Source organism: Lutjanus erythropterus, chromosome 1 (assembly GCF_056507025.1).
Source record: "Lutjanus erythropterus isolate fLutEry1 chromosome 1, fLutEry1.hap2, whole genome shotgun sequence".
In the NCBI taxonomy this organism is placed as follows: Eukaryota; Metazoa; Chordata; class Actinopteri; order Lutjaniformes; family Lutjanidae; genus Lutjanus; species Lutjanus erythropterus.
In genome coordinates, this window is record NC_139317.1 from 7,410,573 (window position 1) to 7,428,392 (window position 17,820).

Genomic DNA, 17,820 nt, shown 5'->3' on the forward strand with positions numbered 1-17,820 from the left:
GGATAAGGCAAAATACATAGCCTAGCTTGTATTAGCTGCCTGTTTGACAAGCAAGTTTAGCTAGCATGTAAATGGCTAATGGCAACAACCATGACGTTTCTCCTCAAGTCCAGCAAAATGCACATGCATGTTTGGTGCATCATTTGGTGGGAGACAGGTTGACCACCGTCTGGCTGGTCAGATGTGATGCTCATGGCTAAAGATGCACTACAAAAATATAGACTATGCACATCCCAACTAGAGACTAATTAAAGGAACGTTGTAACAAGCCCCCTGCTCTCAGCTCTGCATGTATAATATCCTGCACTATCACATGATATGTCAGTGCACAGTGATGCTGCTATTCACATGACTGCATTGCCCCCCCCCCCCCACGCATGTATCAGCCTGAGGTTGTCAACAGCAGCTGTAACTGCATGCTGCCAACTGGAGTGTGACTGTTACTGGGGAAACATGGAGAAATGCAGCATTTTCTGCTCCAACAGTTACCAAAAAAAAGAAGACTGATGGGGATAAGGGTGGTAAGAACTAGCTACACCCTGAAATTCTGCTAATGTGTGACACAGGGGGTCAGGGGACAAGGAGGATACTGACTGATGATCACTGCTCAGTGTAGCATGGCCACTGATGTAGAGCTTAGAGCTAACCAGCCATGAGGAGCTACTGTCAGATTCTCAGTTTTGGAGCTGGAAAAACGACGAGTCTGGTCGAGCTTTGACAGTCATTAGATGCACAATCATGGCCCTTTGAGAGAGCCAGTGTTTGGGTACTAGTCTTGAAGCTCTACTAGCAGCTCTGCTTCAAGAAGCTGTGTTTCTGTGAAGGAATGTTAGCTGGCTACGTAGCTGTAGCCATGGTGTTTATTTCTGTTACTGTTAATTTAAGCTCTGAATACAGTAGGGATGTTCCTGGTGACTAATTTACCTGTCCAAAAGATTTAATTTAGACTAGTCTATGAGTAAGAAAACACTCCAAAAATAGTTCAAATTGAGTACATTTGACTAATTTGATAAGGTTAAACATTGTGTGAAAAAATATTGCACATATTAAGAGCCATTCAAAACCCTTAATCACATTCTTCAATAACCATATTGTTTTAAATGCAGCTGAAATGTATGGCTCTTTGCACCAGACATTCTGAACATTGCGCATTATCCTACAAAGCATGACAACAATTCACAACAAGTGTTGTCAGACCGCGTAGTATCACAGCTACCTGGAGCTGAAGTTAGCTGCCACACTGTGTGCTAGCAGTGCTAGCAGCAGAGGCCTGCTTTCCTTGTAGGTTAACATCCACATACATATGCTCAATGTGTTTATGTATTGTTCTGGTCAAGTAGCTATATGCCAGTTTATTCTGACATAACCTACATAGAACCTTATTTTCATTTTCTACATCAAAAAACTGCTAAATCATGGTGTTTAAAAATGTCCCACTTAGCTGAGAACAACATCTGGGCCATAGAGTTATTAGCGAGGGGAAATGGGCTGTGTAACATCTTAGATGCAACAGTTAACCACTGCTACAGTGCAATTGCACACATCCCTAGAATGCAGCACAGTGGACCCATGTGTTGTATTCACTGCCACGGCAGAGCAATGAATCTTGTTCACGTATGTTGTTTTTTCTGCTGGAGCTGAAAGACGAGGAAAAACAGACCGAAAAGAAGTTCGACAAGGCAAGAAATAGGAATATTTAGACAAACTTTTATGACTTCAGAGACACATTATCAGAACCGCCCCTTTGAATATTCATTATTAAACATGATTTAACATTGCAGGGCTCAGTCAAACCAGCAGCTGCTGCAGAGGACTAATAGCCTCAGTACATGGGGCTTGCGGTCTACCAACTGAGCTGTTGGGGAACCCCTCAAACCACCAAGTTTGAAATATAATTTTATTTCAGTTGGATAACCTAAATGTTTTATGAGAATGAGGTGCCTTTATGATGAATGTGCTACCTTTGTGTAAGTACGTTATGTTGTACTTCATTCCTGCCAGGTCCTTTAATGATTGTATTGTAATATTCTGTTTGAACTCCATGTTATGCAACTATACACTTGAGCTAATACATTTGATTTTGCTTTTGTGATGTGCTGTTGTCTTCTTCAATAACAATAATGGCTAAGACTACCCATGTTTTCGGTCATGATACAACATTTTGCATGCATGTGGGTGTAGTGCTTCCTCACCTGTAGACAGCTCTGTGGCTCTGATCCCTCTCCTCACCATTTATAATACAAGAGTATAAGCCAAAAGACTCTGCACCTTGAAAACCAAAGAAGAAAACACGAGGGAAAAGAAATTAAGTCAATAATAGTGTGGAGAGTCTGTTTTTAGCTGGCAAAAAGATGATGTTCATTTCAAATTACAACAAAAGTCCATCATATACAAACAAAAAACACAATTAGGCTCATTGTGTTTACTTTTAAGCCCACCTGCAATCTTTAGGACCCATGAATCACACTTTAATTAGGCGTGAAACAGATGAGCATTGCGTATTTCTACCTGCATTCCCCTGAGACATCTGTTACCCCTTCCTGCACGACTCAGATAAACTGCTGTGGTGTTTCTAATGAGTCTGTGAAACACATGGACGGCATCCAAGAGGACGACGAGGACTATTAGAGGAAATGGCCACACATACATTATAGAGAAATCTCTCATTCTCTGTCTGTCTCATTCATTTGAGTCGTCCCTCCCGCCCATTAACTCCATCACTGAGTATTGTTTCCCCAAGGTGAGAATCGGCCTGATGAAGGTAAATCCTAAAATCCTCCATCAAAAGATTGTCCTTTCTTTTCCTTAGTTTTGTTCTTTTTCTCTAATGGGAGACCACACAAAGTCTGAGAAAGTGTTCACAACTCTTTGAAGAAAACTGACAGAAGCTGTTGCCCTAAGCACAAAGACTCCAGGGACTGGATTTCAATAGATGATTTCTAATTTTGGTGACTCACTGATCTTTCCTCTAGCTGCAACATTAAGTCCAAACTTTTCCCATCTCTCAAATGTCAAATATTATTTGGCAGATTTCAATGAAATGAACTGAGAAGCATCATACCTGAAAGATGAACACTCCATTTTGCAAACATTTTAGCACCACACTTGTAAGGTTCTGTTTAGACAGACATTTGCACCGTTTCAAAAGGCTTAGCCTCATCATGAATAGCATATTTCTGCTGATTCTCCAATGATCATCAAGGCTGAGGGTCACATGATTTTCAGTGTGATAACTTTACAGAGCTGTGAAATGATTTCTGTTGCTATTATAAACTGCTGTGGAGCAATTCAGTAACTGAAAAGCATTCAAACTCATTGCTCAAACTGGACTTCTTGGATCATATTTTATTTTCATACCTATATTTTAAACATGCGCATGTCAACAAAGGCTTTGTTCAGACTGTCGAGCCAGATTCGCTTTTTGGCATATTCAGATTGATTCTACAAAGTCTGGACAGCAAAACAAATCATGAAATGATTTTTTTTGGTAATTGGATCAATTTCATATGTGGAGATGGTTTAAAATGCGTTTACAATTGCTATCCTTCAGATATGCCTCAGATCAGGTGTGCATCTTAGTATCTTGTCATCAATCATCGTAAATTGGACTATTGTCTTATTTTCCCACACAGTATTTCACTTTTAAGGGTCTATTATAGGTCCCTTAAAATATTCTGAAGAAAATGCTTACTAAGGACCTACTAGTAAAGTAAAAGGAAATACTTTAGTAGGTAAGGGCAAACACTGAAAGATTAAAGATTTCTCTTTTAGAGATTTTACTTACAGCATCTTAAGGAAATGCTCATGTTTATTTTCTGTAACTCATATGCACTCTTTCTAAGGCATTCTTCCATGAAAATTTAAGGGAAACCTTAACCCAACTGGTTTAATGCAACCAGGCACAGGTTTTGAGAAGGAAGATGAACATATAGAATAAATAAAGATATCTCTGGTTCTGCTACATCAACTTTGATCTGCATAGTAGTGCACTGCCAAATTGGTTCAGTTCTCCTTTAATAATGCAGCTCCTATTCAAAAACACTTGTGTATCAAACACCAAGGGCAGCAAACATATCTCAAGCCATGACAATGATGGTAAACAACTTGTGTGTCTGTTCACACTGGAGCTTGGGATGATTCATACGGTCACTTTAGTTTAATACAGAACACTAAAGAAGACAGTCAACAGTGTTTGCCAACAAAAATGGATCTAAAAATCTTCAGGATTATAACTTGATGCAGCCAAAATACACATGGTGGTGACAAACACTTTGGCTGAATTGGCTAAATAGAACAGAAAAATATATAAAGCTAATCACCGCCTGTGTCCTTGCTTCTTTTTTTTCTCCAGTCCTTCCTAACACCCTCTCCAGGACCGCCATGGTTTGAGTGCCTTGAAAAAGGCTCAACAAATTTGTTTTTGAATGTGTGATTGGTCTGGACAACAGAGGGAAAGAGAGAGTCTGGAAGCAAATTCAGGAAACCGCAAGCTGCTTTTGGCTCAGCGTCCCTCCACCCTGCAGGCCATCGAAATGTCCAGCTGGGTCTGTGCCCTGAACGTGCTGCTGTCAGAATGCTGATAACGACATCAACAAAGCAGCAAAAACTGCGGCTCTCATTTTCAGGACTTACAGGCTGAGCCGGCTAATGTGGCCTAAATTACTAGAACTTTCATGTAAACCACATGTTCAATCTGTTTGTCCTCAAGCCACTGGTATAACAAAACAACAATCCTAGATGTGATTCTACACAATATTTAAATCACCAATAATGCTTTATGTTTTTGGACAAAAGTTACTCTTCAGTCACAATCACAAAGTTAAATGTAACTGCAGACAGACAGTCTATACTCAGAGTTACATGTCATGTGGACGGTGAGCTGTTCTGGATGAGAATATTCCAGCTCCTGAATATCCCAGTGGCTTTGCTTCATCAGCCACATCGCTTTAAGCCTTTCCCACCACGCTGCCAATTCGGCCAGACAGCATTCACTACTGTAGTACTGTGTGTTTAAAGAGAATCAAACAGAACAACAGCCTGCTGTGCTGATGTGCTTCCTCGTTGTTTCGACATAATTCTGGGGCAGAATGTACAATAATGCCATGTGTTAAGAAATATACATATTCTCAAAAATCTAATGAAGTATCTGAAACAAAGATGAGGGTGAAATGTCACTGTGAGCTACCTTGTAAATTGATGAAGAACAAAATACTGATGTTCAAAGAAGCTGGGATGTCATAGGCATCGTCAGCCTACTCCATAGTCATCATCATAGTTTGCATCTCTTTGCATACTGTTTGTCTGTCTAGTTATAGGACAAAAACTGAACCCAAACACTTTCCATTCATCTCTTAGACTTTTGATTTCTCTCATGACCATTCAAACAAGCTCGGGCACTTTAAATTTAAATTAAAGTATGCAAGTACTGGATACTAAGCCAAACTATATTTGTGGTGTTTTGTTGTACTTGATTAGACAAAAAATAAATCAACATTTAAAGCCTCACCACTGTTCGTGTCATAGTGATGTCAGTTAGATTTGATTCAGCTGTCGTTGTTCACTACATCTTCTTATCCTCAGTTAGTTGTCAACTATTAAATTAATCAACCATTTTATGATTTATTAATCATTTTGAGTCGTTTAAGAAAAAAAAAGAAAAAAATTCTCTGATTTCAGCTTCTCAAATGTTTCTGGTTCTCTGGTTTCTTTACTTTTCTCTGACAATAAACTGAATGTCTTTGGGTTGTGATAAAATAAGACATTTTGAGGACATCACCTTGGGTTTTTGGAAACAGTGATCAACATTTGTCACCATTTTCTGACATTTTATGGACGAAACAACTGATCAATTGAACAAGACGATGATTTGAGAGATTTGTGTTTTTTTATACTAGTATTGTACTGAAGCTTAAAATTCTGTTAATGTGAAAACTCTAGATTAGAATACACTCCTGTTGGCAGAGCTAAAAAGCCCCATCTGATGTGCCGTGTACTGAACATGAAAATTATGAAATATTATGGTAAAAACTCATCGTTTTTTTTAAGGACAGTGACTTACTGGAGGAGCGAGAGCGTCCATTCATGAAGACGTTGAGGAACTTCTTGGAGAAGTGTAGGTCGACTTCTGGAGTTGAGTCTTCAGACAGACAAGCCGTGGCCTCTCTCCTCACTCCCCCTATCCGAGCGCCATCCTCCTCTTCCTCCTCCTCATCTTCCTCCTCGTACTCCTCCCCGATGGCCGACTCATAGGGGGAGGAGACACAGTTGTCATAAACGGTGGCCGAGTCGCTGTCATCACTGTAACCTTGGTAACACTGCCGGAGACTAACCAGCTCCAGCTGAGCGTGCTCGTCCACTACCAGCGTGTATTTGACCGAGTCATACGAAAGCCCGCTGGCCTCCGAGCTCATGGAAGTCCTTAGAGGGACTCTGCTTCCACCACCGTCCCCCTTTCCTCCCCCCTTCCTCATCTTTCCATCCATTATTATCCTGTCTACGTCCTCATCCTCCCCACAATAGCTTTCATCTGTGGCGTCCACATACTCAACCGAGGACCCAGCTCTCAGCATGACCCCGGCCCCCGTTCCAGCCCCCTTCAGGCTGAGGTCTAACGCGAGGGAGGAGCGCGCCATACTGGGCGGCGTGATGAGGGACTCCACACAGGAAGCATATGAAGGTGGGGGGATGTAGACCTCGTCCTCCTCATAGATGGAAGGGTTTGTCCGGTCTGGGAGAGGCTGGTAAGGAGGCGGACCCTCCGTGTCAGAGCTGATGGACATGCGGCCCTGCTCAGTCTGCTGTGAGAGGAAAGGCCGGTCCTGCACGTTGGCCGGTTCCAGAGGGTCGGCGGAACGCTGCACAGGAGTCAGATAGATCTCCTCTGTTGGTTCTAGATGAACGTCCGTGTGGTAGCGGATCCTCTCCCGGTGGTTCCCGCCTCCATCCGCCTTCCCCGCCGGGTATAGAGGAGCTGGTGTGTAGTTCTGTGGTGGCGGTGGCGCGGGCGGCTTCTCCTGAAGCTTGGAGCGCGTCGCAGCTGCCGTAGACGAGCCGTGCGAGTGCCCAGAGGTGTGGCTGTGTCTGCAGGGGGCGTCGGTGGAGGTCCCTCTGTCTTTGGTCTGCGCTCCCCCGCCCTGCACCTTGTCCTCGTCGCTCAGGCAACTGTGCTCGCGTGGAGGGGTGAGCTCACCTGGAGGAAAAGCGAACGCAAGCAGCAACACGCAGGCAGCCACACAGACAGACATGCAGACACACAGGCACGCACAGAGGCCAGATGCACAGAGTAAATATACGTGATGAAGGAACGCAGACAGCCGACAAACAGACATGTAGGCAGACATGGCAGCGAATGCACAGAGAGATAAAGTCAAGCACAAACAGGAAGAGAGAAAAGTAGAAATGGTTAGGTAACACATGTCAGGATTATGCAGCTAAATCCCCATTACTCATCAAATTCAGAGTGCAGCCAGGCAAAGGTGATTGAAGTGTTATGTCATAATCCACAGCCAGGAAATCCAAGCATGATATTGTCACTGTGGATGATGCTGTATGACGTCTGAAAGCAAACTACATGCAAGTCCTGAGTGAGTGTTTTGACAAACGTCAGGACTTTTGGAGTAGGGATGCCAATTCACTTAAATACCGAGACACTTGTCTTGAATCTTGTCTCTCCTTGAAAGGAATTGAAAAGATCTGTACGTCTGTGAAACTGTTATTTAATAATGCATCATCAAAGGTGTTTTTTATGCAAATTTACTTTAAAACAATTAACCCTCTTCACATATTTAAAAGGAAAAAGCATAAATTCCTTGTGTGGCTGCATGGATTTGTTCTGCACTGAGTCACCTTCATTTGCAATTCAAATTCAGCACAATTTTCTGAGACGACTCCTTAAAACAAACTTCACTTAACTCAAAATGATTCTTTGGTGCTTGTGAGGCAGTGTGATGTCATTTACTAGTTTGCATATGAATGGCACCTCTTCATTAGCAAATCTGCAGTTTTTATCACCCCATGTCTGGGAATTCTTGTGGGTAAAAACATTTACTCACAAGAATCTTTATTCTGTACATAATCTCATTCTCATCATTTTCAGATGAACGTTTGTTCAGTTAATTCTTAGCCTGATTTACACCACCTGTCTAAGGGAGGATTATATTGCCCTTATATATGGAGGTTGAGCATAATATAAATTTTTAACCTGATAAAGATCAAATGATTACTCAGGAAAAAGGCAACACTTGTTTTTCATGCATTGAAGTAAAAGAGCTAAGACTAATCTGCACATAAAATGTTTATTTCTATCAATCTTTGTTCACAAATTTGTTAAAATCTGTGTCAGTGTTCTCTTCTCCTCTGGCAACATAACCCACCCACTAACAGGTTTGCCTTGGACAGATCACAGTAAATGTGCAGTTTTATCTTTTTATTCTTATTTATTTATATTTATTCTTTTCTTATTCAATAGACATTGAACTATGGCTATTTCACATTGGGATACAGATACCAATTTTTTCCAGGAGGGCAAAGTCATGACCTGCCCTGCTCTGCCTCTGATTGGCTAGTACTTGTTGACTTCATTGGTTGGATTGGTTAGATTTAGGCATGATGAGTGATTGGTTAGGGTTAGGATATGAATATTAAGGTAAGAGGCAGAGTTGGGCGGGTCATGACTTTGCTGTGGGAAAGCTCTGGGAAAAAACAGTGGTTAAGTGTAGTTTGTTTAGAGTGTCCTTTTATTGTAACCAGTCTAAGACACACCTGTGCAATAATTGTGCTGTTTCATCACCATTGATAAACCACACCTGCCAGGTGGATTGATTTTCTTGGCTCACTAACATGGATTTTCACAAAATTGTAAACAAAATTTGAGAGAAATAAACCTTTTTCTGTGCACAGAAAGATGTGTTAGATCTTTTACTTCACCACCAAAAAAAAGTACTTAAATCTCAATTTTTCTTCAGTTTGATGCTAGTAAAGAGTGACCTTTTTTCCTTAAGAAAAGGGCTAAAGCTTTTCATGATCAAAGCTTCTGCTAATTTTATTTTATTGAGTGAGACTGGACATCAATGCTATTCAGTTTCCCAGATCATTCTAGTGCAGCCTCTATGTCATATTGTCACGAGCAGCCAAATCAGCCTCGTAGTGGGAGTGAGTCACCACTACTGGCAAATACATATAATTAAAATCCAAAACTTAGCATATAATCTATTTAGCTCATCAAAATGAGTTACATTTTTTGTTTCCTGATTCCTTTTGCTACCAAACAGAGTCAGTATCTGATTTGGCTTTATTTCAATTCATTTGGTGTGAATACAAGGCTGCCACCACAGCTTGAATGGAGCATAAAAAGCAAGTTGATTTATCCTGATTTTTGAAGGTTTTTCTGTAGCTGTGTTTTAAAAACAATCAACATAATAAGTAATATCACTTTTCCCCAACAGTGGTCAGTTTTGTTGGCACTGAGTTTGGTCAGTCTCGCCTCACATGCTGCTCTGAAAAGAGTTGTAGCAATGAGCTATGACAGCTCCCAGCTAGCTAAGCCCCGAGCTGGCCAACACATACACACCCACACCCACAGTGTATAGGCTAACATTGTCTCGGCTAGCTACACTTAGCTCAGCATAGCTAATCCAAGCCTTAACACTGTCCCCTGAGGATCAGAGAGACACAGCTTGCCAGACTCGATGCAAATCACATGCATTCAGCTGCTGTGTTTTCAGCACAATATCAGACAGCATTCTGGTCCGTGCATTTCAGTTACCATCAACGAAAATAGAAAATCTGAGAGTTTAACTAAAATTTGAGTTTTTTGGTGAGAAGATGTGGTAGGAAAGAAAAACTCACCTGTTTTAAGAGGCGAGGACGAGCCTGAAACCTTCTCCTGCCAACTGTATTTCTTCCCGAGGGAGTTGTTGTTTAATGTGTCCTGTGGAAGTGCAGAAAAAGAGAAGAAGAAGAAGAAGAAGAAGAGGGAAGTGTGAGAAAGAAAAATAGATGGAGAGTACAGAGAGGAGAAAGAGGGGAAGAGAGAAAGAGGTTTGGTCACCGAGTTCTGGGTCCTCACACTCAATGTACACAACTTTTTGTCTCTCTTGCTCTCTTACTTCACACACACACACACACACACACACACACACACACACACACACACACACACACAAAGCTTTTATTCTGTTGAATGAGCAGGGATTCTTTTGTCCGTGCTCCGTGGTGTGCATTTAAAGGGAACCAGACCTTTTACCAAAGCTACTGGGAACACACACACACACTGGGAGTCTCTTTAGGCTGTTTTGGGGGAGTTGTTGATAGACGGGAGAGAGCCTTTTCTAGAAAAACCATGATACCAAGAGGCTTTTTTGCTCCTTTCAGATTCTACTGAAAAGATCAGTTCATCCAAAGTACAAAAAAACTTTAACATGCACTGCAGAACTGAAAAGGATCCAGGAAAAGACAATGAACTAATGTCATCATTAACGAAAAAAATTAGAATCAGTGAATGTTTTTTAAAAGAGCAACTTAGCATCAGTTGAAAAATCTTGTTTTGACCTTTGCTGGTTTAATTTCTCATCTTGCTGCAGTGGTTTAGAGCAGTACTGCAGGGTGCGGCCAGTTCATTGTGGTTACAGATGCAGCTGACCAAACCTCACCCGGTCAGAGATACAACAGACATGAAACTCTCAGCCAGAGGGCAGAGAAACACTTCTTTAAAGCCTCACTTTAACTCACTTATTGATCTTGTACCTTATGATAAAAATTATTTAAAGTTGTTTATTCAACCAGTGAGAAGTGCCTAAATACACTTATTTTGTCTCATTTAGGAAGCAGACTAAAATGGCAACTTACTTCAGTAAATTTTTGAGTTTTGAGCCCAACTCAAACTCTGAAGTTTTAAAAAAGTTTTACCAACTAATAATGTTATGCTTAGATAAATTACTTTTTAAAAATTAAATTGATTTTAAAAAAAGTAAACTTGCTATTGGTTTATATTTTAATATTTTCCAGTTAAAACTATTTAATTTTCAAGTATAAAATGGTCAGGAACATTCACTTATGCACAAATGAACTATCCCAAGATTTATTGATGAGGCCTATAATAATTTTTAAAAAGCAGGTCCCCAGAAAAAACACTGCTGACTTTCACAGTTGAACAAAGTTCAGACACGTAATAGTGGTGGACTGTTCCTGTACTGAAATGCAAAAGGACCAAAATGCTCTGAAAAGTCAAGAGTGCTGATCAGATACCAGTTCGATCTCAGAGTTCAGTCCACTCAACACAGACTCTGTTTTGTTTTCCCCACAACCCCAAAAGAGTTCAGTCCAGTCCAGTTAACAGTCACAAAAGAAGGACAACTAAAAAAAATCCAGTCCAGGTTTTACCACAGATCCCTGCAAAACCAAACCTGATCAGGGAATAAAGATTGAAATAACTATTTGCAGTTCAATAAAAGAGATTATGTACAATATATACACTGGTACTCAGCGGTACAGTTGATCAGTCAATCATCTTAGTCAGTTTTGCAGCGTCAGCCTCACTGCTGCTCCACTGTGATCGGCAACTTCTGGAGAAACTCCAAGTAGGAAATACAATCCACCGGATTATTCCTCCTCCTGAAAAAGGCTTCTGCTTAACACGAGCTGGCTACAGTAATTTGGACTTTGAAATGTGATCTGTTGCTGAAGTGGAGCTTGTGTTTCTCTCCTCCACTGACCATACAGAATTTGGTGTACAGGACACTGCTGGGAATAATCAGGGATATCAATTTGCATATCCAATATAGACTTGTGTATTTTCAGAATCTGAGGCATTTTTTTATACTGGTATTTGTATCAGAACAACCTTAGTATCATTTATCATTTATTATTCAACACTAGTGTGCCAATACAATGAGTTTTGGTAATGAACAATACCTTTTCAGATTAATGAATGATCACAATGATGAACTAGAACTGCAAGCAGTTATGAACGGGGGCCAAGCCTCCCCGCGCGATCCCGGTCCCCGCGGCCCTCGGAACCCGCCGCCGCGGGCTCCTAGGGACGCGGGGCTCGGGGCGATCGCGGGGACGCACGCCGTCGTCCGAGCTGCGGTATTCATGACCAATCATTAGGTAACTTTGCGGTCGGCCTCAGGAGGGAACCCACATCATGCACAGCGAATTTAGTACGAATCTGAGCAACTTTTGGGAAACCTGATGTTTTTGGGTTTGTAGCGCCCCCTATTGGCCGATCTGCACCAAATTTGGCACAGAGTCTGTGGATGACCTCTGGAACGATCGTGTTAAGTTTGAAGTCAAACGACTTTAGTTTGACCGAAATATGACACAACATGCGTTTTTTGAGCTAGCCAAAAAATCGCTTGGTTATAATTAGCGCATTTTTTGGTGTGCAACAATTCTTTTGATAACTTTTCGTCAGACAGGTCTAGACATCGTATGTGCAAAGTTTGGCGCAGATGGCGCTTAAACTGTAGGAGGAGTTCGAAAAAGTAGGTTTTGGATATCTGGCAACTTAGCGACGGGAATTTTTGGCGAAAGTGGGCGTGGCCTACGTCAGAAAATCCAGCGGTTTTCAGGGAACACGGCAATATAAGATTTCACAATGTCTCATTTAAAATGTGGAAGTTATAGGCAAAAATGGAGGGAACCCACATCATGCACAGCGAATTTAATACAAATCTGAGCAACTTGATGTTTTTGGGTTTGTAGCGCCCCCTATCGGCCGATCCGTACCAAATTTGGCACAGAGTCTGCGGATGACCTCTGGAAAGAGCGTCTTACGTTTGAAGTCAAAAGACTGTAGTTTGACCGAAATATGACGCAACATGTGTTTTTTAAGCTAGCCAAAAAATTGTTCGGTTATAATTAGCGCAATTTTTGTCGTGCAACAATTCTTTTGATAACTTAGATCAGACACGTCTACACATCGTATGTGCAAAGTTTGGCGTAGATGGCGCTTAAATTGTAGGAGGAGTTCGAGAAAGTAGGTTTCGGACATGTGGCGACTTAGCGACGGGAATTTTCGGCGAAAGTGGGCGTGGCCTACGTCAGAAAATCCAGCGCTATTCAGAGAATACGGGAATATAAGACTTTTCAACGTGTCATTTAAAATGTGGAAGTTATAGGCAAAAATGCGTTATAGCGCCACCTAGTGGAGCACAAACGCGATTTTCGGTAGGTGGGATCCGAGTCCTATTCTACATGTACCCATAAAATTTCAAAACCCTAAGTATTATACTTTGGCAGAAATTAATTTTTTTTGTTTATCTTGTAATAAGCCCCGCCCACATCGACCTGTCATGACCCCCTTGAAGATATGGCCTCAGGACTGGGCCTACATCGTATGGACCAAATTTCGTAGAAATCGGTGCAGCCGTTCTAGAGATATAAACTTCCCATATCTCTAGCGCCCCCTAGGCGCCGACATTCGCCAAATTCAGCTCATACGCTCCCAGTGTCATGCCAACCAAGGATCTCTGATTTGGCGTCGATAGCATTTACTTTGACCGAGATATGCAACATTTTCCATTTTTACGGCTAGCTACGGAAATTTGTTCGTTAATAATTCGTGGAATTTTCAACCCAAAAAAAATCTTTTGATAACTTTAGCTCATGAGCAGCAGAAGAGTGTCTGGGCCAATTTTCGTGCAGATCGAACAAAATCCCTAGGAGGAGTTCGAAAAAGCAGGTTTTCCAGTTTTCGCGATTTTGCGAAAAAATTATTTAGGCGGAAGTGGGCGTGGCCAATTACAAAGTGACTCAGCTCCATTCAAGGAATGTGGCGATATAAGGTTTTTGAAGGTGCGACATACGGTGTGGGAGTTATAGGCCAAAACGCGTTGTCCTTGGTTATAGCGCCCCCTACAGGCGGATGTGTGCAGTTTTTTGCGTCTGAGGTACGTGCCGGGGTGTGGGCCAGCCCTCCAAATTGCACCGCCCTACCTTGCACGGTTTAGCCTGCAGCATGACTTTTATTGGCGGAAGAATAAAAATAGAGAATAATAATAATAAGAAGTAGTATAATAATAAAAATCCGAACAAAAACAATAGGGTTCCCAGCACCGCTGGTCCTGGGAACCGCGTATGCTTGCATTCGCGGTCCCCAGGCCCCGCGGGCTTGGCCCCCTAATTATCACCAAATCTGCAGTTCCCCTCAGCTTTACGGAGCTTTATAGCAAGTTTAAGCTCAGTGTTTTGCTGAGCATTTAGCAGCTGAAGAGAAAGATATTTGTCTCAGGTGTTGGCAAAGACCAAAAACACAGCTGTAAGAGAGGAGTCCATGACCAAACACACACACAACACGACTCTGGATGAATGATAACGCTCCATTACTGCTGGAAGTGTAATTAAGAAGCTGTTTGCCATATCAACTCAAAATGTGGTCAAGACTGTGCGTGGATTACAAGATAACAAATCTGACCATCGTTTAATGCCAGCTTTCACTATCTGATGTTGTAACTCGGTGGTACAGTCACATGGCAGTCGGTGCCAGAACAGCACTGAGGTCTGACGCTCAGTCCTGGACAAGAGGAGCAGAGACGCCGAGACGGTGAAGGGAGATGTGAACAGATGGAAGGAGAAGTGGAAACTCCTGTGACGATAACATGTCGTCTAAAATAAGCTTATGTCCTCCTCCTCTGTCCACCCACCACCACCACCACGCATGACTCACTTCCCATCTACGTGTACCAGGCGGAGACCGAGCTGTTGCCATGGTAACGGGTGAATCAGCAGGTGGGAGACAGAACCATTGATCTGACGAGCAAAGGCTTGTTTCCCCGTAGTGACAAAAAGATCATAGCTCAGGGGAGTGACTCAGATGAAATGTGTGTATTATTAACTATGTGGCAGTGACCGATAACACATGACTTTGTCAACACACACACACACACACCACACTACATGTACTTAAAGCTAAGCTTAAATATTTTGAAGATTTTAGAGAACCCTGAGGACAAAAGCTGTAGTTTTTCTTTTGTAACAACCACAAAATATGATATCAGTAACAACATTATCTAAATAAAAATCTTCATCTTAGTTTTAAAATAATGTATGATTCCCTGTAACTCTGGCTGGGAAAATGTAAACACAGACTTCATCTGATTTCACAGAGAAGCCGACCTGATGGCAGGCACTAAAAATAACTATAAAGAAATAGCCAATCCTCATGCAGATGGTCTTGTGCGTTAATGTAGGTGTTACAGAGGCATCAGAATTACACTGAGACAGTTTCATAACCAGTTAACTCTTTGTAGTAGCTTAAAACAAGAAAATAAAGAATACCAGAACAAAATTTAAAATCACAGTGACGTTCTTCTGTTGAAAATATATCAGGAATATAATCTAATTGAATCCAAAATCAAATTAAATTAAAAGCGGCTTATTTCCAACAGTTTATTCCAACTTATATGTAATTTGCCCATAATTTTTTATCACTAATGATAACATAATAACCAAGTAATTTCTGAGATCTGGGAACATTGTGACATTACTGCAGTGATTTCTGGTATGAAAACAGTTGCTGATATTAGACTTTAATCTCTAAAAATCATTTGACATGATAGAGATAGTGTGTTAACTGTCACTGCCTTTAAACTGAAACAAATATGAAATTTAGTGCACTTAATGTTAGACGTGACATATGCATTACACGTCACCTTAAGCCGTTTGATTTCAGTCAACTCACGTTATGATATTTAGTCTACTAAAATTAGACGAAAACTAAAACAATTCAAATGGCTAATGGCTCTGCGAAGAATTGTGTGCTGAGTCTATTTTTGACAGACGCTGCGTCAAGCTACACGGAGCCGATCGAGCTAGACAGGAAGTCAGACACAGGAACGGCATTCAAAATAACCGTCTGCAGACCCCCAATCATAAAAACAGACAAAATAAACTACTACTTACTGGAGGCTGACACTTTTTCATTAATCCAGTGGGACTCTGGATTCACATCAACAGGAGGGGGCAGAATTGGTGCTGACAATAAGAATAGGTCTTTCCATTTATGTTTAATTATGCAGTTCTAATATGAATAAACATAACTTTTTTTATTTTTAAACATAATGCTAGTTGTTCTCGCCAGCCTGCTCTGGTGGCTGCAACAGATGTGTGGATTGACGTGAGCGGGATGAGACAGGAGTCATTCTTCCGGGATTGGGACATTTTTGAGGAGGTGCAATGGGATGACGAGTGAAAATCCACTACATCTACAACTTACCCAAGAAAGCACAAAAATCAAGGAAAAATGACTAAATCAACTAAATCAGATCGTGGGGCATGAAGCTGTGTGGAGGATGGGTCAAGACCGCATTGCAGATGTGACAAGCCCAGTGGAACCACGGCAAAAGAGTCACAGAAGTTACCGACAAAGACAAGAGCTTCCACAGCATCAAGCTGGAAGAGGGACTAAATTTAACGTGTCCACACGGGTGTCATGTTTTCATCACTGCCAACTGAAGCTTGAGCCGATAAATATCCATGGAGTTTGCAGGAATGACAGAGGGATGATGGCCAATTTTACCCTTTCCCCTTGAAGACCAAAGCCAGATGTTAGTTGGTCTTAGTGTGTTTTATCCAGTGTAAAAGGGTCTTTTGAGTGTAGTATGTAGGGACACCTTTCAAATCACATACTCACACACACACACACCCTGACACACACACACTTCAACATAAGGAGTGTGTCGTAGCCAGATGACAGATTAGAGTCTGACTCGGATTAAGACGGAGGAATCCTTCCTAAAATGGATGTCTGTCTGTCTGTGTGTCTGTTGGATCATTTCATTCAGCTTCAGAGGAGAGAATCAATGAAATAAAAAACTCCCCGTTTCTGCAAGGAGCTCTTTACATTTGTCTACTTCATTTTTAAAACATTAGGTAGGTTTGATGATTTTTAGCACCATGGCTGATCTTACCTTTTAATGCCTGAATACAAATCCCACTAGTCCAAAAAATGTTTTAGCGTCTCATGATAGTTTGAGGCTTCATCAGATTTTTCACTTTGTCATTCTCTGACACAAAACGCTTTTACTGGGCAGATTATTGAATCTAAAAATATGGCTTTTCAAAAAGCCTCGCTGCTCTAACCGCGATCGGTGTTCAGAGCTGCTTTTGTTCAACCACAGAACCCCGTCACTCGCTGCCAAATGATGCAGAGCTAAATGTATATTTTGCATTTTTACCGATCCACTGACCTGGAAACGGACACACAGTGCACTGTCTCTCTCTCTCTCTTCTTACAGTGCTCTGTCTGAGGAAAAACTGCCTGGAGATCTTCAGCACTCATCTATCTCATCGCATTTGAGTTTTGTCTGTGTCGCTTGACTAAACCTCAGTTTCCACTGTCAGCTGGGGCTGGTAGAGGTGTACTGGAGAAACAAAATGAACCATAAAACACTTGTTATAAGGACATTTTGGTGAAGTGCTGTGCATTTCACATTCTGTAAAGTTGAATAAAGAAATTCAGTTGGTTTGGTTATTTTGTAATGCCATAAGGTTTATCTTGGATTTCTGCACAACACAGGAGCAACAGTGTGTGAGGCTGAAAGAAAAAATTGCTTATGTGAGAAATCCATGAAAGAATAAATACAAAAATCAATTTCTACACCCACAGGAGTAGGAAACAGACCAGAATGCACTGCAGACATATTGTGCAGATCTGTCGTCAGGTGTGTATTTAGTACAAAGGCCTTTTCAGCAGCCTTTTTCTAACTTTTTTCTCATCTTTTCTTGGCTCGAAAGACTTCGCCTACTACGAATGGCGTACATCATCCGCAGCAGATCCACTTTATGCCCCAGACACTAGGTTGTCAAAAGGCATTCTGG

The 17,820-nt window shown here is 41.5% G+C and overlaps 1 protein-coding gene across 3 annotated transcripts in view; it reads right to left on the reverse strand.

Annotated features, from left to right (window-relative positions):
- mapk8ip1b (mitogen-activated protein kinase 8 interacting protein 1b) overlaps window positions 1-17,820 on the reverse strand; it is a 72,339-nt gene that overhangs the window by 7,037 nt on the left and 47,482 nt on the right. For all 3 annotated transcript variants that reach the window (XM_084732780.1, XM_084732861.1, XM_084732700.1), the window contains 3 exons: window positions 9,847-9,928; window positions 6,059-7,189; window positions 2,193-2,268 (listed from right to left, as the gene is read on the reverse strand). In XM_084732780.1, coding sequence (XP_084588906.1) covers window positions 2,193-2,268; window positions 6,059-7,189; window positions 9,847-9,928 — 1,289 coding nt within the window. The remainder of the gene's footprint in view (window positions 1-2,192; window positions 2,269-6,058; window positions 7,190-9,846; window positions 9,929-17,820) is intronic.